This window comes from Schistocerca piceifrons, chromosome 3 (genome assembly GCF_021461385.2).
Source record: "Schistocerca piceifrons isolate TAMUIC-IGC-003096 chromosome 3, iqSchPice1.1, whole genome shotgun sequence".
Lineage (NCBI taxonomy): Eukaryota > Metazoa > Arthropoda > Insecta > Orthoptera > Acrididae > Schistocerca > Schistocerca piceifrons.
The window spans coordinates 914186627-914213074 of record NC_060140.1 but is presented as its reverse complement, the minus strand read 5'-3'; the positions used below and the strand labels follow the sequence as shown (position 1 = coordinate 914213074).

General features: G+C 43.3%; 1 protein-coding gene across 1 annotated transcript; it reads left to right on the top strand.

Annotated features, from left to right (window-relative positions):
• Positions 1–212: 212 nt before the first annotated feature.
• LOC124789731 (cuticle protein 18.7) lies at positions 213–24309 on the top strand. Its single transcript, XM_047257181.1, has 3 exons — positions 213–281; positions 20157–20501; positions 23866–24309. The coding sequence occupies exons 1-3, from the start codon at positions 270–272 to the stop codon at positions 24148–24150; spliced, it is 642 nt and encodes a 213-aa protein (XP_047113137.1). The 5' UTR covers positions 213–269; the 3' UTR covers positions 24151–24309.
• The last annotated feature ends 2139 nt before the right edge of the window (positions 24310–26448 follow it).

Here is a 26448-nt window from a genome sequence, read left to right as displayed (position 1 = left end):
GGACTATTAAAAAGACACATTCATCGAAGAATGTCGAAGCTGAGCCGGGGACCCCGCAGGCGGGGCTTGGCGGACTCCCAGCTCTGGTAATTGGGCGTGATTGCATCAGCGACGCGCCGCGGTCTGGCCACGCCACGCCATGCCAGGGCAGGGCAGGGTAGGGCAAGGAAGACACGCCTGGAGGACGAAGGACGACGGCACCGGCCGCGACCAGTATATAAGAGCGTCCGCCGGGCGCCTCTCCAGGTACAGTTCAGACTCCAGAAGCCATGAAGGTCCTGGTGAGTAGCCATCGCTGTCGCATCGGCCTCGCATTCACGCCAACCGCTCAACATCTTCCTTAGACACTGTCATAGGCTGCACTGATTTCCAGAGCTATTGCGGGGTCCGTTCACTCAATTCTTGTCAGGCAAACTCCAGGACTTTACTTTTTTCATCGTGGGATAGGATATGTGCTATAACTGTTGGTTTTACAAGGTGTCCAGTAATTTTTACGACACAGATCTTAAATGGGGTAACATTCAATGGTTTGAATATGAGCCAGAATAATATTATGGACGCATTTCTACATCATCTAGGACTCTGTAATAGAGATTGCTAGCACTCGATTGTTCGGTATCGCTCGACACGGACTTTGCTTACTACGCCGGCCGGAGTGGCCGAGCGGTTCTAGCCGCTATAGTCTGGAGCCGTGTGACCACTACGGTCGCAATTAGAATCCTGCCTCGGGCATGGATGTGTGTGATATCCTTAGGTTAGTTAGGTTTAAGTAGTTCTAAGTTCTAGGGGATTGATGACCTCAGAAGTTAAGTCCCATAGTGCTCAGAGCCATTTGAACCATGGTGGTAGACGTATTCTTCATCGCATTTAGCCACCTAGAAGAGGGGAGGCGATGGATTAGTTACCAAAGTACGTTAGATTAAACATCAAACCTCTCCAAATTGTCCAGTAGAATGAGGGCTTCTGATGGTGGTGATCCGTCCGTTGGAAGAGGACTTCATGCTCGGTAGCCCTCTTCATACTATTTGGAGTTTCCCAGCTGGCCGCTGGGGCGAGCCGTTCTAGGTGCTTTACTCCGGAACCGTGCTGCTGTTACGGTCGCAGGTTCGAATCGTGCCTCGGGTGTGGATGTGTGTGATGTCCTTAGGTTAGTTCGGTTTAACTGATGACCTCTGATGTCAAGTCCCATAGTGCTTAGCACTCCGTCTTCAGGCCACGAGTGGCCTACCGGGGCCATCCGACCGCCGTGTCATCCTCAGAGGAGGATGCTGATAGGAGGGGCGTGAGGTCAGCACGCCGCTCTCCCGGTCGTTATGATGGTATTCTTGACCGAAGCCGCTACTATTCGGTAGGGTAGCTCCTCAATTGGAATCACAAGGCTGAGTGCACCCCGAAAAGTGACAACAGCGCATGGTGGCCTGGATGGTCACCCATCCAAGTACCGACCACGCCGGACAGCGCTTAACTTCGGTGATCCCACGGGAACCGGTGTAGCCACTGCGGCAAGGCAGTTGCCTCATAGTGCTTAGAGCCAATTGAACCATTTTTTTGGAGTTGTCCAACCGGTACATCCATTGGTTTTTAACCTCTCTCCCCTCTCCCTCAATGTTATTTGCAACATGGCTAGACATTAAACTCTACAGTTAATCATCGCACTCACTTACGATGGGAAGACATATTCGAGACACAACGTCAACCCGTCATGAAGGATGTGAGAAAAGATGGAATACGTTTCTGGTTACGCGGCTGAATACACTCTAGGAAATGTCCTATCCAAAGTGTCATATGAATTTGTCGGTTTTTGCACTCTTCAGGGTAAAGGGGTTGATCAATCATTTTTCATTAATTTACGAGGTACGTGAATGAGCCAATAACAATTGTGCGAATATTGGAGTTGAAGCAGCTAGGGACACCTTATTAATTTCATGTACCTTTTTAACACACTGTCAGCCTATTAGTGCTTGACAGGAGTCATGGAGAGCTACGAACTCACTATATGCTGACGTAATATTAGAAACGTACGTAATCTGTCATGTATCTAACGCAAACATTCACACAGTACTCAAGTCGATTATCAGAAATGTTGTAAAATAACGAGCCTCGTGTTAATGTGTGCTATTGCCATCCAGAAACCACAAACGTGACAATGGAGCGGCCAGCAGGGGACTGCACTTGTGATCGTAGCCAACGATGTCGTAGCAAATGCCGTGAGGCGTCGTGGATGAGCATTAGTAAAATACATAGGAACCTAGCAAACAGTTTAATGATTTGCCACGTTAAGGTCTTTCACCACGAAGTACTAACTCAGTCTGTAAAAGATGGCAGCAACCATAGATGATTTAACTAAGCATCATGGCATTCACAGAAAAACATTTAGGGTAGACATAGGAAATCTAATTCAAGATGGTCGGATGGCGATTTGGACACTCGACGTCTTCCAAAGATATTGACAGTCTTCAGTTCTTCATTAACTCGCTAGCCACTCTACATAACTGTTGTCAGACGTAAATTAACTTTTACGCTGCTTCGAGAGCAGATCAAGAACACTCTAGAACCCAGCCCTGCGGCGCAGAGCTCTTACTTTGTTGGAGAAGGATTGCAGTTCTCCATCGACGCTCCTGAATTAGTACATGTGGCAGCCGTAAAGGCCTTCCAGTGAATACCTTCCGCAATGGCTCATACTATATTCAAACGACATCGAAATTCGTTCAAAAACCAACCTTACACTCTATAATACTTATTGCCGAAGCAACATATTTTTCCTTTTTCACTTACATTAGTTAGCTTAATTCTCTTTTTTCCAACTCTTCCTTTCTGGCACTGGTTTTCCATTCCTATAGACCTGCCACATTCAGTATCTTGCGCAGTTTGTTTCCTAGATGACATGCTCTATCTCCTCCTAAAATTTCTAGCATGCACTCTTTTCTTCGGCTCACCAACAAACGTAGATGCAGTGTCGCAATGACATGATGATCTGCTAGGGGCTTTCTGTGGGTGTCTTTTACCACTTTTATAATTGCCCGACAGACTTTCACACAAGATACGCAAAAACGTCGATGTCCATATCAATACTGTGCAATCCATTGTGTAACGCCTAGCAGAGGGTAGTTTGCAGTGTACCGCATATTAGTTTAGTTAGTTACGCGTTCCATTGATCAACACGGAAAAACCGTTATGATGTGGAACGTGTCAAATGCACGAGAAATGCGACCATGAAATAAGTTTTTTTTTTTGTTTACATTATATTGTTATACCTAAATATTTCTGTTATCTATCCCATTACCTTAAATGGCACAAAATGCATATATTATATCTCCAGATTTATTTACTCATATTCAAGAATTCATCTATGGTATAGAAGGAGTTGTCGAGGAGGTATGATTTCAATTTCTTTTTGAAACTGTTACTGCTGTCAGTCAGACATTTTATTTCATCTGGTAACTTATCAAAAAGTTTTATAGCAGCATATTTTACCCCATTCTGTGCCAAAGATCGGTTAAGTAAAGGATAGTGTAAGTCTTTATTTTTCTGGTATTGTAATCATGAATGTCGCTGTTGATTTTACTCGTAAAATGGTCCATGTTATTGAGAAAAAATGTCATTACTAAGTAAATGTACTGTGAAGCAGTTGTAAGAATTCCTAACCTTTTAAACAGATGCCTACAAAAAAATGGCTCTGAGCACAGTGGGACTTAACATCTGTGGTTATCAGTCCCCTAGAACTTAGAACTACTTAAACCTAACTAACCTAAGGACATCACACACATCCATGCCCGAGGCAGGGTTCGAACCTGCAACCGTAGCGGTCACGCGGTTCCAGACCGAAGCGCCAAGAACCGCACGGCCACACCGGCCGCAGATGCCTACAAGATGTGCGACTATGAACCCCTCACATTACTCTAACTACTTTCTTTTGAGCAGTGAATACCTTTTGCCTAAGTGTTGAGTTGCCCCAGAATATTATTATGGTTTCTTCCCATACGTTTGGCATTTGGAGCCAAGGAACAGTCGTTGCTTCAATGGCTCCAGGCGTGTTTATTTAGGCTGATCTTGTTTCCGAGATCCTTGTGGGAGCGGCACTTTGGGAGTGTACTAGTTTCCCAGAGTCCTCACTCAGTAATGCTGCTTGAAACTTTGTAAGTAGGCTTTCGCGAAATAGTTGGCATATATCTGCAACTGTCTGCCAGATCAGACGTTTCAGCACTTTACTGACCATGTCTACAAGATAGTGAAAGTACTTTAATATATTTAAGGAATCCTGAAATCGATTACGAAGGTGACCATGTTAGGTGGCCAGTGTAAATATGAGAGGAAATAAGGATTCCAAAGCGTCCTCGTTATTTTCAGCCACTGGTTAGTGTGTTCCTTTAATCACGCTAGTGGGGCAGGTATCACTGTGTTCCCATGCAAAACAGGCACAGTGGTTATTGAAGAACGCCGACTCAGCTTCTAGGCGTCGTATATCGTGCTTCTATCCCCGCACTGCAAAGCCTGCCGCCGATGATAAACGAGTGCGGTGTCTGCAGGGCGACAGCCACTGCGCGTGCATTAATACGTCACCTGCCGGCCAGGCGGCGCTGATCCGGCAGGAATGCCCATCTGCGGTGACGCGCGTCATCCGTCATCCGAGCGCCAAGAGGAAAAACTGCCGACTCTGTCGAATTCTTTTCGGTCGTCAGAGGATGACGTATGTAACTACCGGATAACTGCGCTTGGCGCTAGGCGAGAGTCAAGATTGCGGTACAATTCTGCCACTTCTTGCTCTGTTGAAAGATTCTTGAGAAGACATGCCCTTCCTTCAAATTTTTTCACGCGCAGTTATGACACGTATTGAGATATGTAGGCATCCGAAGTATTTCTCAGATGGGAGTATGACTTTGACTATGGTGCAAATTGCTCTGAGCACTATGGGACGTAACGTCTAGGGTCATCAGTCCCCTAGAACTTAGAACTACTGAAACCTAACTAACCTAAGGACATCATACACATCCATGTCCGAGGCAGGATTCGAACCTGCGACCGTAGCGGTCGCGCGGTTCCAGACTGTAGTGCCTAGAACCGCTCGGCCACTCCAGCCGGCGACTTTGACTGTGACTTCGCTTTAAAGCGTTCTGGTAAGTATCTATTATAATATGTAAGAGTAGGATGATGTGATTATGCCCCAGGTTTCACTTCAGTTGTGGCATACAAGAACTGCGAACATACACTATCGTTTTTTGAAAAATTAAAACATTAACGTTGCATACGTTACACAGTCGTTCTCTAACCATGAATACATAAAGAAATATTTCTGTAAATTAGAGCCTTATCTTCATCCGAGTGTAGTAGTTGATGATAAATAAATACATTCTCAACATCAGTTGTTTCTGGTTTCTCCATCTTAAGATTACTGCAATTTAAATAAAGAAAATTTTTCATCACACACGTTTCGCTTTTACATATAAAGCATCTTCTCTGATCGTTCTTCAAATTGAATACATGTGTTTGTACATTTTTGATGGTTTTAGATTAAAAACAGCATTTTGTTCATAAAAGATGCTTTATCAATAAAAGCGAAACACGTTTGGCGTAAAAATTCTCTTTAATTAAACCGCTGTAATTTTAAGACTGAGAAACCGTAACAACTGATTTTAACAGCTGCTACGGAAGACGACCAGGCAAACACACACACGTTTTTAATATATCGCTATTTACTATAAAAGTATTTCCATTTAGTGTTACATTACAGGACTAATTGTAACTCTAAATTCGTTTTCCATACTCTTCGGATGTACTTGTACTGACCAAAACAAACTATAATTACATAAATTTCATACACAGTAAAAGTATTAAAAGCAAAGTTGTTGCAGTATAAGAGTAATATTCGAAAGACGTACATTGGCAAATTTTGAATAAAACGTTCTCGGTTTTCAAGCCGCGTCAATTGTAATAAAATGAGAACGTTTCATTCATGTATGCCCTCGCGAAAGACTCCGAGGATACATTGCTAAATTTTGTCCGAAAGAATCGTCAATTTCCCACATACATTACCATGTACAGATGTAACAATAATTTGTGATACCATTAATTTTGCACAAAATCCGAGGTAGGCAACAGCAATAGTAAAGCCCACACCCTCTAATATTATGATTGGAATGGGGTACACACCCATGATAATTCTTGGTTGATATCAGTTTGCTTCACTGGCTCATAATGTTAGGGTTAAACTATCCTTACATTCTGTATTATTCTCTACTATGCAGTTTAGGCTGTGTACCAAGTGTCTGTAATACGTATCAGGTATAGAATGATTAAAATTCATATCACGAATAAACCATTTGTCGTTTAGTCTACCGAATGAAAAGAAAACTTATGGAGTATAACATGTTAAATGCACTTATTTATATCATAGTGGTCATACTTATATAGAGCACATTATTTTATAAGCAGAGCGTGGTAAGCCTGGCATAAAAGGTGACTCCGTGGTGATGCTACATACTTTCAGGAATGATGGGGAAAGGCAAATGCATCGATTTGAGGTAAACGAGACTGGTCCGGGAACGACCGAGCGTACTACAATCTGTTTTCCATAATTTGGGAGGAGGTAATATGGACCAAAACAAGGAAAATTGTCTCGTACATATGCGTACCATAAGAACTATGAGAAGAGATGTGCTTAACAACAGCAATGACGAACAAGTGGTCATAGATTTAAGGTAATCACTTTAGAGTTCGCGTTCATTGGACATTTTTTTCTTGTTTTGGTCCATAGTAGTTGCTACAAAAATGTTGGAGGCTAAGAGCTTGCAGTAGAAGAGGTCCACTGTCAGTAGTATCAGAACGATATCTGCTTATAACTTTCGACTCGGTTGTTTCCTGACCAGGGTTACTTACCTCAAATTGGTGCATTTATTCCTCCCCATCATCAACGATATTTTGTAACATCATCATGAAATCACCTGGTATAATAAAATAAACGCGAATTATGTGAAGTTATACGTACATGAAAAGGGAAATTTTAATACAGTAAAATACTTAACTGCATTACCGGACTTTAGAATTGTAGACGTGATACCTGTTTTTACGAAAAAAATAGTTACACGTCATAATCACTTAACAAGTGTAAGGAAATTCTGAGCTATGACAACGAAATCTCGTGGCTATGTGGTCAGCGATATAACTGAACCGATCGGTATGCTCTTAGCCACACTATTTGCTGCTGCAAGTTAAGATCGAGTTGTTCCAATAGACTGTAGGAGCTCTACTGATATTTCTGCTTTGCAAAATAATCCAGTAAAATCTGTCTCATTTGTGTGCGTCAACTGTAGTACAAATGATGCACTAAACAAGTCATCCTTAAGTATCGACACTTGATGCTCATAATGTGATTCACACACTGTCTCAGTATCGACGAAATGTGAAACTACATGCACCTTTCTACTGTACGAAATACTATATGGTGCGTAGTGGAAGAGATACCGTTTGCTGGTAGCATTTGTGTCTTTCCACTCCATTCAGCGAGAGAGAACACCAAAAGCAGCTGAACTACAGAGCAAAACATAAAATAATAAATCTGAGTACTGCTTGAAGGAAATTATGCAAAATATCAATTGAAAAACGGACGTGAACATCTTTCACCGAAATGATTGTCTCCTAATTCTTATGATATCATAATTCTGCAGACGAGAGGGAGGCCAGGCTAGTTGCATGGACAATGGATGTGTTTTGGCAGTTGGAACAGCGCAGAAGCTGTGTATACATTCCTGCACAAGAGGACACTATGAAACGATATTTTTAGATGTATCTGCTTGTAGCAGTCATCACACATGATTCTTCATGCAAAAAATTCCCGTCTTGGCGGCTGCCCTCAGTAAGCAACAATGGCAAATTATCATACAATAAACTGAGAGCTCCCTGCGGCCTGGAACGAATGGAGGTACCCACCCACAAAGCACAATAGCCAAAGCTTTCGTGTGCTGGGCTCCAGGAACTACCGGGAACAGCTGCCCTTGTGTGATGTCTTCAAAACCATTTGCCAGTACATTCCTCACGCTAAAGATAAAATCAGTCAGATTACCAAAATCTGCCCAAATCGACTATGATATACGTTCCTGTAGTAAAGGGAGGACCTCATGTTTAAGAAGACTACCTGTTGGTATTTTTTATTATGATACATGAAAGAAATATTACGATCAGGAACCAGAATATGTATGAGACTTTCTTAGCTATATTTTTATTTTAAATATGTCGTTCTACGAACTCAAACGTAGGTAATATGAAAAGACATTTAATTTTTGCCTAATGGTGTATTAAAAGAAATAGTCGGCACTGCTTAGGTTCACGGAGACCTCCTGGAAAACAGGGAGTATATAGCATTGCATTTACAATCACAGGTTTTTAAATCTATGTAAGTTCTTACAATTAATATGACGAAATTGCAATCTTTGCAGTCTAGTTTACGTACCACTTTCGAACACTACAATCCATTTCTGCCATTCGTATGGCTGCGATACTGCACCTGCTACTCTCCATTTTTTAAATCTTCTCTCTTCGTAGTTCAGTACTAATAGTATGTCATATTTGTTAGGTTCCCATATTTTCGCTTTCTCTTACAGATACGCACACATACGAATGAAGTAGCTGCTCATGAACAGATACAGACTCCTATGATATCAGTCCATTTATCAAGACGGCTGTGTTTCTGTCTTAAAGGGTAACAGTGACTGAAGCGTTGCAGAGTGTCCACGGGCGCAGAGATGTATACGTTATCCTTTCATGACAGCAAATTTATGAGTATTAGAGTAACACAGTATATTTCCTACGCAGTTTCCAGACAATCAGTAAGTAGGACAGTCGTTACTCGCTCCGGAAACACGAATATAGTCCTTTACGAAGAGAAAATTTATCAACTGAGCATAATGTCATCGACGTCACATGCGTCTATGTACCTGCTTATGATACGTTGCTATGTTTATTTCAAGAACTATACCAAAAAAAGATAACTGGAGACTAGCCCGAGAGAGCGTCAGTAGCGAGCACAAAAGAAGACGGTGTGTAATCACGAAACAATCCGCTTACGTCGTTTACACGGCGATACAGCTAATGAAAAATAGCAAGGTGTTGGGTAGACAAGATTTTATGCCAGTGTTTCTACCAGCCAAGAAAATTAAACCGATGCTGTACCGATAAAGTCGGCCTCACCACCATTTTTTCTTGCGCTTCTAAGACGCTTCGCGAAGGCGGCAACAGCAGCCGCATCGCACAGTACATAATTAACTGTCTCAAAAAGCGCTGAACAGAAACCAAATGGTAGATAAATTTTACGAATGTGGACACATCTCCAGTTTCAAAGTTGTTGTTGTTGTTGTGGTCTTCAGTCATGAGACTGGTTTGATGCAGCTCTCCAAGCTACTCTATGTTGTGCAAGCTTGTTCATCTCCCAATATTTACTGCAACCTACATCCTTCTGAATCTGCTTAGTGTATTAATCTCTTGGTCTCCCTATACGATTTTTACCCTCCACGCTGCCCTCCAATGCTAAATTAGTGATCCCTTGATGCCTCAGAACATGTCCTACCAACCGATCCCTTCTTCTAGTCAAGTTATGCCACAAATTTCTCTTCTCCCGAATTCTGTTCAATATCTCGTCATTAGTTACGTGATCTACCCATCCAATATTCAGCATTCTTCTGTAGTACCACATTTCTAAAGCTTCTATTCTCTTCCTGTCCAAACTATTTATCGTCCGTGTTTCACTTCCATACATGGCTACACTCCATACAAATACTTTCAGAAACGACTTCCTGACACTTAAATCTATACTCGATATTAACAAATTCCTCTTCTTCAGAAAAGCTTTCCTTGCCATTGCCAGTCTGCATTTTATATCCTCTCTACTGCGACCATCATCAGTTATTTTGCTCCCCAAATAGCAAAACTCATTTACTACTTTAAGCGTCTCATTTCCTAATCTAATTCCCTCAGCATCACCCGACTTAATTCGACTACATTCCATTATCCTCGTTTTTCTTTTGTTGATGTTCATCTTATATCCTAAGTATATCTTATATCTCCCATCCTAAGTATATCTTGTAAAAAAGAAAAAAAATTATGTTTGGAGACACGAAGCTTGTCCTACACATCCACCTATTGGAACTCGGTTAAAGCGAGAACCCAACTGTCGGAGTGTTTTACGTTTCAGTGGCGACAATTCATCCAAGAGATCGGCATTACTTTTCTCAGCACATGGTGACTGACAATTTCAGTACTGACTGAAGACGTATCAGAGTCCGCTAATTACAGGTTGAGAGTGGTTATAGAAGAGGAATACAGTAGTAGCGGCGATATTCGTTTGCTCTATGCTGTAATTAAGGATCGAAATTCCACCCACATACTGCTCGACGAGAAGACCGAGAAAATCTTCAAATAGGATGTGGCGGGAAAAAAAAAACCCTCGTTGTTATAGATTTTCGGAAAAGGTTTGCAATGAATTTAGCTCTTGAAACTTCCCGGAAGGTTAAAACTGTGTGCCGGACCGAGACTCGAACTCAGGAACTTTGCCTTTCGCGGGCTAGTGCTCTACCACTTTTTTTTTTTAATCTCATTTTGTTCGTTTTTCGTTCGTTTCATCTGCTCGGGGCGGACGTCACAAGACACCCGTTTCAGTTCGTCGTTGATCCGTTAACTCAGTTTTTTTATTACAGAGGGCAGCTAATCCTCTGACCGAACACGCTGAGCTACCATGCCGGCTTAAAATAATGTAACGAGCGTATGACACTGGTGGCCGGGAGACCCCTCGCAGGGCGGTTCGGCCACCGCTCCACAAGTTCTTTAACGCCATTACGGCGACTTGCGACTGAATGAGGATGAAATGATAATCAAAGACACATAACACCTAGTCATCTCGAGGCAGAGACCACTGAGCTGCCGAAGCACCACTCACGACCCGTCCTCACAGCTTTACTTCTGCCAGTACCTCGTCTCCTACCTTCCAAACTTTACAGAAGCTCTCGTGCGAACCTTGCAGAACTAGCACTCCTGAAGGAAAGGGTATTGCGGAGACATGGCTTAGCCACAGCCTGGGGGATGTTTCCAGAACGAGATTTTCACTCTGCAGCGGAGTGTGCGCTGATATGAAACTTCCCGGCAGATTTAAACTGTGCCCCGGACCGAGACTCGAACTCGAGACCTTTGCTTGTGTGCCGGACCGAGACTCGAACCCTACCGTCTGGTAGAGCACTTGCCCGCGAAAGGCAAAGGTCCCGAGTTCGAGTCTCGGTCCGGCACATTAGTAAAATCTGCAGAGTGAAAATCTCGTTCTGGAATTTAGTTCTGACGAGTAGATGCAGGTGCTTAAACCAGTTCGGGGTTGGGCAGAGCGTTGGGTGCGCCGTGGCAGGTGGGCAGGTGGGCAGGCAGTCGCGATCGCCCACCAGGCCCTGACCTTGCCGGAGGCGGCGTGGCCCAACCTCCGCCTCCGCCGCAGTACGCAGGACTGCGAGGCGTGGCCACAGGCCTTGAGGGACCCGACAGGCGCGGTCGTTTGTCTGCTGCCTCCTGCAGGTCCTTCTGTTCCCAATCACGTTTTATTTTTCCTCCCGGTGGCCACTTAGGCAATATTCAGCCCGGTCCAGTTTCGTAATTGTAACGTATATTTACAGCTTCTTGTTTTCCACTGACAGACCAGACGTGCTCTGTCCCCACATAATAAGTATTTACGTGACGCCGGTACTGGATGGTTGGTCCACTAGTCCTTACTTGACAATATAACTAGAAAATCGCAACAGGAGAGACAAGGAGATGACTTAATTGGAGGATTACCATCTTTGCCTCGAAAAAAGCATATTCTTTGAGAATTTTTTTCTCGGGACATGTTACAGATATCGATGTCTGACCAAAATGTTTATCGATATTTCCTCTACAAACTGGAATTTTTTCTACCGGGGATGTCGAAGAGCAAAGGGGGAAGTGCCGTCGGAACGAAACAAAATTTCGATGTAGACCTCCACGTGCGGTATGTCACAGGTCAGCCGGCTCGTCTGAAACCAAAATCGAGTTAATGTTAGCGAAGTATATAAGATTAATTAGGAGTTGTACCTCTCGTAAGTTATTTGGACTGTAGGAAACAAAATGGCGGCCATTTGAAAAATAGGTCTTTTTCATCGATTTTTCGACTTTTTCGGCCAAGTAAAAATATTTATAGTGGCACAACTCCTAGACAATTTACTTAGCTTCGTCGGAAACAAAGAATCATGGCAAGCGGTTCTGTAGATTTGAAGTTATCATAACGCGCGATTAAAAAAAAAAAGTAATTTCGAGAAAAACCCGTTTGAAGTTTTGACTTCCTAATATGCAGTATTGTGCAACATACGTTCAGTATGCTATTTCGGGTCCATAAACTAGTCCTTCCTCTTCCTCATTGAGGGCGTTCTGCTCGATGTGGACCATCCTGCGCTGCTCCAGAGCCGCTCGTACGGCCGGTGACAAGCGGTTTTCGGCCGCTTGAATCCGGTGGTCGTCCGAATGCTTAGCGAACTCCGTCGAACAGAGTCCCAGGGTGACGTCCATCGTTGTCATGGTCTTAAAAATTGCTAGATACCCTTCGTTGAAGCTGCTCACTGTCAGGAAAGTCGCACCTGAATGCAAATGCTTGGAGGCTAACCTCCAAACAGACGTGTTCAAACTTTCATTTGAATTTTGTGTGTTTCCTCCCAAGCATCGGTCAATAACTCGTCCTCCGACAGAAAAAAACTGGTGCGTGAAAAAGGATATTTCCGTTCCGTATTCGGAAAAGCCGTTTCAGGGGTGGAGCTAAACACTTTATGGATCCAAAAATGCAATTTACAAAAATCGATTTTTGAACCAAAATATAGTAAACCTCCTCTTAAGAGGGTGACTGCCTTGAACGCAATAGAAGCATGTAACTTCCGTGATTTTTTTTTTCAAGTAAAATTGAACTTAATGCTAACTCTGATGACATAGTTTCATTCCCTACAGTTTTGTCTTTAAGAAACCATTTTATGCCCACGTCTGACTTTGCATGTATCCATTGCACCAGGTAGAAGGACCACCTGCAGTCGGAAGACTGGTCTTTGGCGGAAATTCCCGAAGCTCTGCTGTCTGACCTGTAACCAAATGACTTGATACTAGACATTTTCAATATATTTTCTACCACCATATGTAGGATAGTTCACAAATACTATGCTTCAACACAACTGCGACGCGTTTAAACAAATATCATTATCTTTACGCCGTCCTTGTTGGACTGCTGTAAAGAACTGCGACTGCTTGTGAAAATAAACAATTATCTGCGTCAGCCATTCTTTATATTTCATAGCACGGTGCGTTTCGAGAGTTTATACTCTCATCTTCAGGTGGAACAATGACATTATGTTACGTATTTGCTTGCTGGATGGAGCTAGTTGTTCGTTGCTGCTTCATTTTGTTACAGAAACGTATAACAGCGTTATAATCTTAGTGTCATATTAGGGCTAACAAGTGCGTGTTATTTGGTTTTGTTGCAACTGGCAGCGTCCAGATAGCAAATATATAACATAATATCACTGTGGACACGGTGGTCATGCGGGCCTGTTTGGCAGCTTCAGACATCCACTGCTCTGCTCACTCGAAACGCTTTTGGTCCGCTTTTGTGGAGAAATTTCAACAGGTTCGTCCAGTCTCGCATTCGAGCACTTTCATAATTTTCATAACGCCTGCTAGGTCGTCATAGAAATTCCATGCCAACTGTTTTTTACCGCTATGAATGCTTCTCGGAGACACTTTCTCACAAACCGCTTTGTAACTCGATAACAGAGTTCCTGGCAAACTTAGGATGAACACTACTATCAAACAGCCGCCCCATAGAACAATTTAAGCAAATAAGGGAACTTTTAAAAAAATTTCGGACTACCTCTTAATACACATGTTCTGCAACATTTATTCGTGTACCAGGACATATTGATGTACGAAATGAAACATCGTATTTTCTGGGAAAGCGAAAAAAAAAATTATAAATTAAAACCTGTTTTAATTTCACATTCCTACACTCTGAGCCTCTTTTTCGGCTGCTGAGCCTTCCAAGGTAAATAATATGCGTAATACAAAAGCTAAGAGCGAGTTTTGCATCCACAGGGGAAACACTATGTCTGGTGGTAACATATGATTGATACCCAATGGAGATAAATGATCACGGTCTCAGTTACGGTATTGCCTACAGCGGGTCGATGTGTGCTTCAACTGCAGATCGTTCTCTAATAGAAAAAAAAACACAAACGAAACTGCGCATCTTTTCATTTCTGTACAAACAGTCTGTTCGTAGTTCCTCAGTCCAGATCGAAGTATTCCGTGAGTTCCACCAAATCAAATTTGGCCAATGTAGTGACAGTTTGAAAAAGCTATGACCGTTGTAGTTTCAGGTACAATGACCGTAGTTTTTTTCTTCAGATAAAAATAAATAAATGAATAGATTTGTCAGATTCGGAGATACTTGAAATTAAATCGATTTTCTTGTGATGAAATACGAAATTAAACAACGTAAAATTGTCTAGACCAACTGCTTATCTATGTCTACCTTGGGTGAACTTAGATCGAAGATACCATACTCTCTTCAGAATCATACAAACAGGCCAAAAATGGCGGGGTTTATACCTACACAATGTTACATTGACGATAACCTCTGTGTTTGGTCACATCACCATTTCTGTGTAGCATAAAAAAGAACGACTTGGTACCGCAGGTAGTTAAGGTGCGACTTTCACGGGAAAAGTTTGGCAACCAGCATGTATTAATTCATAAAAAACATATGTGAATTATCCGTATAACTAATATAAGATTTTAAGATGCTTTAGCGATATGCGTATCAGGCGTGAGAACTTGAGGATCCTTTTCCATGTGAATACTATCTCATTCGATTAGTAGCAATGACATGTACAATTTACGTTAGCATTTCCTCGTCATTATTTCAACGACAATTGTAAAAATCTGAAGAATGTCGTTCTTTTAGTGTCCATATTTCTGTCCCTGAGGCCTTTAAATTTTTGTCTTACAAGCTTTTTTTTGTTTTGTTTTAGCCATGAAAAGCGTATATATTCCCCAGAAGGGCAGCGAATAATAACAGCACTACAGTCATCAAAACCAGAGAAAGCAAGTGGTGCTGAACTTTATATTAACCGCTATGAGCATAATTTCACACGCTCAGGGGCGGCTTGGTATTTGCAAATCTGCCGGAAAATGAACGAAGATCATGGAACAACGATATATTACGAAAAATCCAAGGAAATCCAGTTGGAGTAGAGGATATCAGTTACGAACCCGTACCAGCGTTAAGCAAGAAGATTCCTTTCACTTCAGTTCAGAAAATGTATATGGTGTCGAAAGTGGACGGGTGTAGAGCGAAAATACGCGTGAGAGCACTAAGAAAATCGGGAGGCATTCTGTTCAGATTTAATGGGACATAACTCATGTGAAGCTAGGGGCAGTCATTAATGTTCGATTCTTGTCGGACAAGTTTGTGGCGGCGCTGTTGTTGTCTCGACCTTGGTTTAACGACAGCCTGTCAGCACGACATTATCTACGATCCGTTCTCTGCCACCAGTTCGGTGCACATACAATAATAAACACTTCACTATTTTCTGAAGCCCCGGTAACTCTCAAAACCGGATTAACGACACACTGCGAACGTATTTTTGAAAACAGTTGACATATACAAGCTTTAGTGATTGTTTAATAAGATAATACGTGCACGAAATGGCTCCATTAACCAGAAACGTATTTATTTCGTCGACAAGAACGCGTTTTGTTTTCTGACCTTATGCGTAATCAATTTACAAGGGATTATACGTGAGTTACGACAAAAACCGTTGACTCGAAAGAAAGCAAGGGTGAGCAGTCAGGCATTCATTTTAAGATTTGAAAGATGTCGTATTACTGCCTTGAACTGCTGGTATAATACTTTATTAGCACAACAGGTTTCAGTCGTCTGTCATCACGTTCTTAAAGTTATTCTCAGCATCATGATTTTTACTTTTATGGAACTGATGATGGTCAGATGACTGATATAAAGTATTTTCCATGAGCTCAAGGCGGTAATACGACATTTTTCCAATATATAAGAGCCGTGGGACAGTGCCTCCTGAAAATATATTGGGAGTCGTTTTAAGTTTACAGTTTTCAATTACATTTGAATGAAGAAACTGCAGCTAAATGTAAAACTATAACAGACACATTTATTTTGTAAATGAAGACGCAATGGGGGACTTCGTTTATCTGAACTTCCAGTATTCACCTTATGAGTCGACGATAAGCAACTTCGCAACGTACATGTATTGCAGATCAGGTTATCTGTGCTTATCGAAGCAAAATTTCGTGCCTGCATGGGACAGGAATCGGAACTGGTTTGGGATTTAATTTGTAGCAACTTTCTCTTTTTCTAGTCCTGTACTACATTATGAGGCAATCATGCAGAATACTGTGTATGTTACATGAGGATAGTGGCTGTTAAGAATGATACAGATAAGACTACCCTTCTAGCGAATTACACTCCTGTAAATTGAAATAAGAACACCGTGAATTCATTGTCCCAGGAAGGGGAAACTTTATTGACACATTCCTGGGGTCAGATACATCACATGATCACACTGAGAGAACCACAGGCACATAGACACAGGCAACAGAGCATGCACAATGTCAGCACTAGTACAGTGTATATCCACCTTTCGCAGCAATGCAGGCTGCTATTCTCCCATGGAGACGATCGTAGAGATGCTGGATGTAGTCCTGTGGAACGGCTTGCCATGCCATTTCCACCTGGCGCCTCAGTTGGACCAGCGTTCGTGCTGGATGTGCAGACCGCGTGAGACGACGCTTCATCCAGTCCCAAACATGCTCAATGGGGGACAGATCCGGAGATCTTGCTGGCCAGGGTAGTTGACTTACACCTTCTAGAGGACGTTGGGTGGCACGGGATACATGCGGACGTGCATTGTCCTGTTGGAACAGCAAGTTCCCTTGCCGGTCTAGGAATGGTAGAACGATGGGTTCGATGACGGTTTGGATGTACCGTGCACTATTCAGTGTCCCCTCGACGATCACCAGTGGTGTACGGCCAGTGTAAGAGATCGCTCCCCACACCATGATGCCGGGTGTTGGCCCTGTGTGCCTCGGTCGTATGCAGTCCTGATTGTGGCGCTCACCTGCACGGCGCCAAACACGCATACGACCATCATTGGCACCAAGGCAGAAGCGACTCTCATCGCTGAAGACGACACGTCTCCATTCGTCCCTCCATTCACGCCTGTCGCGACACCACTGGAGGCGGGCTGCACGATGTTGGGGCGTGAGCGGAAGACGGCCTAACGGTGTGCGGGACCGTAGCCCAGCTTCATGGAGACGGTTGCGAATGGTCCTCGCCGATACCCCAGGAGCAACAGTGTCCCTAATTTGCTGGGAAGTGGCGGTGCGGTCCCCTACGGCACTGCGTAGGATCCTACGGTCTTGGCGTGCATCCGTGCGTCGCTGCGGTCCGGTCCCAGGTCGACGGGCACGTGCACCTTCCGCCGACCACTGGCGACAACATCGATGTACTGTGGAGACCTCACGCCCCACGTGTTGAGCAATTCGGCGGTACGTCCACCCGGCCTCCCACATGCCCACTATACGCCCTCGCTCAAAGTCCGTCAACTGCACATACGGTTCACGTCCACGCTGTCGCGGCGTGCTACCAGTGTTAAAGACTGCGATGGAGCTCCGTATGCCACGGCAAACTGGCTGACACTGACGGCGGCGGTGCACAAATGCTGCGCAGCTAGCGCCATTCGACGGCCAACACCGCGGTTCCTGGTGTGTCCGCTGTGCCGTGCGTGTGATCATTGCTTGTACAGCCCTCTCGCAGTGTCCGGAGCAAGTATGGTGGGTCTGACACACCGGTGTCAATGTGTTCTTTTTTCCATTTCCAGGAGTGTATTTCCTTCATTATGACATAGAAGTCATGCGCTCCATGGTACTGAAAGGCGCTATCCTTTTACTGACAAATACTTCTCGAAAATTTGGGAGCGCAGCTCGTGGTCTAGTCGCTAGCGTTGCTACCTTTGGATCACGGAGTCCCTGGTTCGATTCCCGGCCGGGTTGACGATTTTCTCTGCCTGGGAAGTGGGTGTTCGTGCTGTCTTCATCATTTCATCATCCTCATCACCACTGATGACAGTGACTAGTTTGGACTGAGTAAAACTTGGAACTTCGTACGGGCGCTGATGACCGCGCGGTTGAGCGCCCCCAAAACAAACGTCATCAACATCATCGAAGAGTTGGTACTACAATTAGATAGGCTTACAACATATTAGAGATCTAACGTTACTTGCGAGACACAGTTCAGATAAAGTTTTAGTATAATTACTAGCCTATTTTTCATGTTTCAGTTCCTGTATTTACTACTAAAGTTACAAGGAATTCTGCGTGGAGGTCCAGTACAGTGCAGCAATTGTCCTGCACTGTAAGTGGAAATGTTTAAGCAATCCTGAGCCTAGGCGGTCGACGTCTCATTTTGAAAGTTTCTTTCTAAAGTTCGTTGAGAATTTTCGGCAATAACTTGTCCATGCACCAGATAAAAAACGTGAAAATCCTCTGCAAGTTCTCCATCACGTTCACCTGAGAAAAACATTTTTCCGCTATGTAAACAGCCTGATACAGAAACCTACCGTTGAGCAACGTCTATAGGTCATTCCGTCAAGTAATACATTGGTAACTCTTCCATTGCTTTCCTCATAATTTGGTAACCCTTACGTATTGTATATGCTGGACTGGTTCCAATCATCTCTTTGAAGCAATAAAGGGTTTAACAACTTTGGAGACAACAACTTTAACATTATGAGGCGAATTCACTTGTTGTGAGTACATAATAGAGTCAGATACTTGTGAGAAATGAAAAATTTGTGCTGTATCGGGACTGGAACCCGCATTTCCCGCGGTCGCCTGAACCACTCCCGCTACCTGAGCAATCCCCCAGTGCCGGTCCTGACATCCATATGTCACTCAGCCACCATCCAAACCCCTCATTACATAGGAATTGTATTGTACTAAATGCAATTACTGCATAAACTCAGACAATGTCACCATTAATAAAACTGTGATGTTGTTAATATTTCTTATGTGAGGGATAAAATTTTCTGCCGATTGTTCTATGGTTTGCTAACATTTTTCTCTTAATGACATATTTCTCTGAAACCAATGTTTACATTGGCAAGACAAGTCTCTCCTGTTTGGAGTTCTCAAACTTCTTGGCTGATTAAAACTTTGTAGTAGGCCAGGACTTGAACCCGGTACTTTACTTTTTGTAAAATGTTCAAATGTGTGTGAAATCTTTTGGGACTTAACTGCTAAGGTCATCAGTCCCTAAGCTTACACACTACTTCACCTAAATTATCCTAAGGACAAACACACACACCCATGCCTGAGGGAGGACTCGAACCTAAGCCGGGACCAGCCGCGCAGTCCATGACTGCAGCGTCCTAGACCGCTCGGCTAACCCCACGCTGCTACTTTTTGTAGTCAGTGCTCTTACCGATTAGGTGTTCAGGTACGACTCATGAATTACCTTCACAGCTTTACTTTATCTATGAGTACTAGTTTAGAAATGCATGCAGAACATCAATTATGGAATTATGGAAGGAGAGAGCTACTGATATGGGTAAGGCTGTGAGTCGTGTCTGGGTAGCTAATTTAGTAAGGTCATTGCCCACAAAAGGTTCTGGGTTCGTGTTCCAGTCTGGCCATTATTTTCTATCTGGCAGAAGCCATCACCAATTGGTTCAAATGGCTCTGAGCAGTGTGGGACTTAACATCTGTGGTCATCAGTCCTCTAGAACTTAGAGCTACTTAAACCTAACTAACCTAAGGACATCACACACATCCATACCCGAGGCAGGATTAGAACCTGCCACCGTAGCAGTCACGCGGTTCTGGACTGAGCGCCTAGAACCGCTATACCACCATGGCCGGCATCACCAATTGGGTAAACTGTTGTTACTTCAGGCGAGTGCCAGAATGGGTTCATCGGGCGACTCTCCATTTCACACCCTATGTTCGTCCAGTGACATTAATTTCGACGGAATGCTGAACGCTGCCCTTCTTCGCTATAACAGTGGCGTGCGCAGAGAGTGTGACGAGTGGTTTCGGCTGTTGCGCAGATCGTCGTGAGCGCGCTGGTCGCCGCCTGCCTGGCCAAGCCGGGCTACCTGTCGCTGCCCGCCGACACCCCCGAGGTGGCCGCCGCCAAGGTGGCGCACTTCGCCGCCTACCACGAGGCCGCGGCGCGCTCGGCCGGCGTGGTGGCGGTGGCGCCCTCCTACGGCTACGCCGCCTACGGGCCCGCCAACATCGTGATCGGCGCCGACGGCGTCCCCCTGGACACCCCCGAGGTGGCCGCCCGCAAGGCCGCCGACGCCGTGGCGCACGCCCGCGCCGCCGCCGGGCTGCCCGCCGTCGGGCCCGTGCCCGTGCCCGCCGCCGTCGTGCCCGCCGTCGTCGGATCCGTAAGTGTCTCACTGCAGTGTCCAGGACTGTGTAGTAGACCAGGAGTTGAACCCGGTACTGTACTTTTTGTAGTCAGAGCTCTTACCGCCTGAGGTATCCAGGTACGCCTCATTACCCACCTTCACAGCTTTTCTCTGACCAGGCACCAGGGGTTGCTTTTTATGCCTCACGCATCACAGTGTGGCACAAAGGGATTGGCATATGACATGTATGGTCAAAAGTCATAAGACGTGTGGAAGAAGCTTTAATTTGTAGTAGTTTCGGAAGTATGCCCTGCAACATACTTGACAATATACATGTTGCCAAAGAAAATAATAAAACTTGTCACATATTCCGACAGGAGATGGGGTTGGTAAAAACGAACCACTACTTGTTTGGGCAGCTTCAATTGTGAGCACTAATGCGTTGTAGCTACAGTTGAGACAGGGTTCACAGGATGTGGTATAGTGAATTAACACAATAGACACATATGGGCAGATGCAAATCCTTGATCAGCTATGGAGGTAAGACGTCACGGTTGCATCAGTCTCAATGAATGGCCAGGAATTGTCTGTGACACACTCGTAGGTTCTTACACTTTATGAAATTGATTAATAGGTGCTCTGCATCACCGATTTATATGCAATGCACTAACAGCGGTACTGGAGAACGTTATCCGTGTAAAAACACTTGGTTTGTGCATGATCGGCACCTCACCATGTTCTACCGATAGTGCAGTAGTACCTTACCGCAACATTTTGCGCGTGATGGATTGGCCAAGGAGGTCTGGTGGCATGTGCTTCTTATTTATCATTAGATTTCTGGGACTTTTGACAGCATTCGTATATGCTCAACCCATCATGAATGTTCTGAGGCTGCAGGAGCGTCTGACCAATGCATGTGGCACATTCCAAATGGAGCCCACTGTATTTGAAAAAGGAGTCGAAGGATGTGTCAGGATACATGTTGACCACATGCAGAAATGGCTGTGGTATCTACTTCTGCTTAAAAGACGAACTGGAATGAGAAGACATATTTCAACAGATATTTGCTTATATGACCTTCCTTTTACTTTTGACCAGTACTAGTATGTAAACAATTTTTGTTTACATACAGTTTTTGTGAATAGGCCGTAGATGTAGAAACGTTGTCCCATTTGAAAATTTGCCATATATGATGCGCAAATATTGTGGCTACAAATGGTGTTGCCCAAGAGTGGACACTATGCATAACAGCTTTCTCTTACAAAGGGATGCGTACTGATAATGGCAGCTCATCACTACTTCGAAGGTGCTATGTCAACTAATGCAGGATATATGTGTCACTGGATATAGGAGATTTAACAATTTATGTTTTTGAGGCCAACTGGCTCTTCACTGTTGCAATAACAATGTTTTCACATGCATAAACTATCACCTAAGTAGACCACAAGTGTTTGATGAAAGATTCTATTAGGGGCAATCGACGGTCAATGACCAGCTAGATCGTCGCCGATTTGTAAGTAGGGCGTCACGAACCCACTTGAATTAGGACTCTACAGAGGCAAAAGTGCCTTATGGGCTTTAGCAGCTAACTGAAGGCATCACTCCCCTGTGCCTTCTCACTACTTTTACCATTGAGTGCAATATGGCTGTCTTCAGAGAAATTTGTGTATACTTATTAACACTGCTGATAAGATGCTGAAATGTAACAATGAAAAGTTTGAATAATATGGGGAAACAGCATATGCAGAAAGGGAAGCATTAATTATAGCAAGTAACACAGGAAAATTACCGCTAGTTCTACACTGAAATTGTGGTGCTGGTAAACAGTACATCTCACATGGCTAGAAAGATTACATGTGTTCTGTAATCAACTCTACTAACAAAGTATGGTAACTGTGATTTAGTCAGTGCTGGATGATGGCAACTGCTCTCCTACAAGCAGCGATGTATCCACATCCAGAAGCAATAACACCCTGTAACGCGTGAAAAATGCAAACTGTCACTATCCCTCTACACCTTCCTATCGCTTTCTCTGTGTGTACATATGAACTTTCTGGCACAATGCGCACTATAACATGGCCTACAACAGAGATAAAATATATTAAACAAAATAGCATTCTTTTTCGTAATTTCGAAACAACATTTAGATGTTTACAGTAACAGCAAAGTGATTCGTCCACATCTTCATGTATACAACCATCATAAAGACATCACTTTGTCCATATCTCTTCAGAACTCTCACCATATACAATGCCACCTGCATTTTTACTAATGGACGTTTCTTGTGCAGTAGAAAGAGATGCACTTCCTTATTTCTATGGAACTGTAGCCTTGGATGAATAATATATCAACCAAGATTCTACTGAATCCTACTGAACTGCGTTGGTTAAATTCTTGTACTAGCAATTCTCGAATATTAAATAGTTCTTCCTGCGTTTGACACAGAGAACTGTACATTGAACATGGTCTTCACGTATTGCATAGAAACCACATCAAGACAAACGAAAATGTTTGTTTGATTAATATTATTCAAAACTTGACTGCCTTATGTTTGTACTCGTATAGTTATCTCCCTTCAATTCCCACCAATTTCTCCACAGTCATCAGCTAAAGATAATTTCTAGGTGAAGTGAACACAACATAACGAGCTCCAGAACATGGGCCGCAGCCAATTAATGGCATACCAAGACTGGAGCTTGTTGCAAAGCACCATATATGGTGCCATATACCGCCAGATCCTAGAAAATCTTTGTGTCCTATATTCTCACTCACGTTGTACCACTCATCTCTTCTACTGAAGAGCCAGATTTTAAGTATGTGTGATTACTGGCAACTTTTAAAATGAAAGGCTCCAATTTTTCTTAACGTAGTGCTTCCGTTGTCATCATGACAGAGATTCACCTGTGGTCTAGTTCTCACACTGGTCTCATCAGAATGTAGATAAGCTGACATGCTGTGAGACACCAATTTGTGTTCTGTGTGCTAATCTACTCTGTGCTACACTGGGTGCAGGTGCAGTGCCATTTCTTTCAATGTCACATCTCAGATAACTTCTGGAAGATAATAAGGCTGCAGGGGCTTGAAAGCGTTTCAATAAATTTTCTCTCTACTGGTTGTCATATTTTCCAGACTCATCCTGTTTGTAAATATTATATTTTTCTGCTGGCTTTCTAGGCTCTCGTGATATACAGTAAAGTACAATCTTGTGAGCTGTTAGGCAGCATCATTATTAGTTCTCCTCCTGCTCTATGTTTATGTCTCATAGCAGATCCATATATCCAGACAATATGAGAAAAAAGCGAGACTGAGGAATTTTTAAAGATCATAGTACCTAGCAGTTCGGACTGTGTTACCTGTGCTGAAGTTGAAGGGTGCTGAGTGGTTTGTTGCTCGTTTCCAGGTTCCTGCTGACACTCCCGAGGTGGCCGCCGCCAAGGTGGCCCACGCAGCCGCCCACGTGGAGGCCAACGTGCGCAACGCCGCCGAGGCCGTGGGCATCCACGGTCTGTACGGTGTGGTGCCCAGCGTCTACTCGTACGGCGTGGTGCCCGGCGCCTACAGCGTGCACCACGACGGCACGCTGCTGACCCCCGAGGGTGTGCCTCTGGACACCCCTGCCGTGGCCGCGGGCAAGGTGGCCAACGCCGTGGCGCACATCAGGGCCAAGAGCGGCATCATTGTCTGAGCGCGCCGCTGTGCCTCGCGACCGCTGCCCGACTACGGACTCCGGCTGGACAATCCGAACACTGTGCCATACGTTTCTACCCCCCCTCCCCCGACACGTGCATCCCAAAATATCGTTTTGTGATCTGTTGTATTTTTAATAAATATACGTGAGTTTTTACTCCATTGTTTTCTTTCACCTGAATCCACATCCTTTACATTCCATGTATCATGTCAAAAAGTGCAAATATGATTTTATGGCCAACTCCTGTAGCAATATCGTTGAGAACATCTATGAACCTGTGGGGGATAAAAATGAACTTTTGATGGTGTCGCCTGCTCGTTTCCTATTGCTTTCGCATCACACTTCATGGCAGCTAAAAGTGGTCATATTTGTATAAATAACGTCTGTAATGTTATGTGAGCCTCACTACGATTTTTTTAACTAATTCGTGCCTAATTTTATTCTGAGAAGCTCAGTAAAGTATGTAAATACCGTAAATGTAAATTTGATTCAAAAAGTACTTGAAGTGAAGGGAATCGCAGCTGGACAGCAAGAAACTCTTTAGCGTGAAATCCCCGCAACGATGGTAGTTGAAAAAAGAGAGAACTGTTAATCTGTATCTTGTGGAAAGAGGACGTGTAGCTAGGCCGTCGCCCACAACGTATTGATACATTTAATAAAAATTCCTATTTCAGTGATAAAACCGAGTATTCATGTATACAAATTTTCAGGAAGTGAAGAATAGAAATATCTTGTTTTTTGGAAAATGAGGTGAATTTCATTGTCGTCACCAGCTATCAATCGACAGAACTGTAAGTGTACAAAGTTCACTAAAATACGGGAAAGGAAATGCATTCTCTATAGTTTTCATTCAGTACGTAACAACCTCTCATAATTTCTTAATTGCAGTAATTGGATTATGTTCTTGTATAATAGTATGGTGCTGAACTCCACTGAGCAATTTTGATGCAGCAGTACGTGTGATTTGAAGGAAGTTTGTGTGCCAGGCAATCTCCTTTTCTCACGAAAAGCAGATAGCAACCTCCTTTTCTCACAAAAAGCAGATTCCTGTTTTGTCTTATTGACTTACAACAGTGGTCCCTTAGGTGTGAAACGCTACGAAAACTTGGGCTCAAAGCTATCCGCAATACTGCCAAATAACTAACAGAGTCGTATTTTAAACCTTAAAGAGCAAGGACGTCCTCCAAATTATAATACGTCACCAACTGGTGCAGAAGCTGATCATTCAAGGAGGCAGCAACCAAAATTCAGGTACCAGTTACGACTTAAAGTAAAAATCTCAATCAAAAATCAATCTCTCTCTCTCCAAACACATATATAAGTATTCATATTATTAAGAAAAAAGTCATTTTATACTCCCATGTTAGCAGAATAGGACCACAGCTAAGGTAAGTTACAGTTGAGAACTCGAGTTAGGTGCGAGTCCTTTTCATTGCCTGCTGCACAGCAGGTGCTAATGATAGCTGGAAGGGAAATTTGTATGGTTTTCATTTTGCAAGAACATATGGCACAATTTATATTGATTTTACAGTGAACACTGGTGCAGATACTCAGAGATCTGTTTCTTTGCATGAAGGTTATGGAAGAATAAAAGGATTTACAAGACCAAGAAGTCTTAAAATATTCAAAGATGAACCATTTATCAAGCTCTTCAAAAATGAGAGCAACTATTGGAGACGGAAGCTGGCTCATCCATTTTGCATGACAATGCAAACTTACATTCAGCAGCGTTATAACACAGCTCCAAAATTTTTGTGAAGAGTGTTATCTTGTCCCTCTTGCAACTATCAGGCGTCTCCACTGATTTATTCTCGAAGTGCATGGGTGGATATCGTTTTGCTTCCCTCAAAGATCTGTTACTTCTACTATGTTACAAATTGAAATAGATTCTGTTACAGAGGAGTATTAAACTCTCCAGACCACTGGACTTTCTCATTACTGAGCAGGTAATCTTTACTGACATATCAACTGAATTAAATTTGCTGAAATGAGTTGAACGGCTCAATGGAGGATTAAATCAATGAAGAGTCTAAGACATGACATGATATTAGGGAAAAGCAATCAGAAAAGATAGAGTTATTCTAACGTAAACATTACATCAAAATTACACTCTAAAGCAACAATAAATGCACCATGAAGATATTAACCAATTGGACTTAAATTGACAGATGTTATGTACATGTACAGACAAACAAATGGTTACTGTTTCGGAAACATTGGGCGGTTTCATCTTGATCTGATAGTGTTAGGTGTGACTCTCATGTGTTAAAACAGTCGACGTAGTCAAGTGAATGG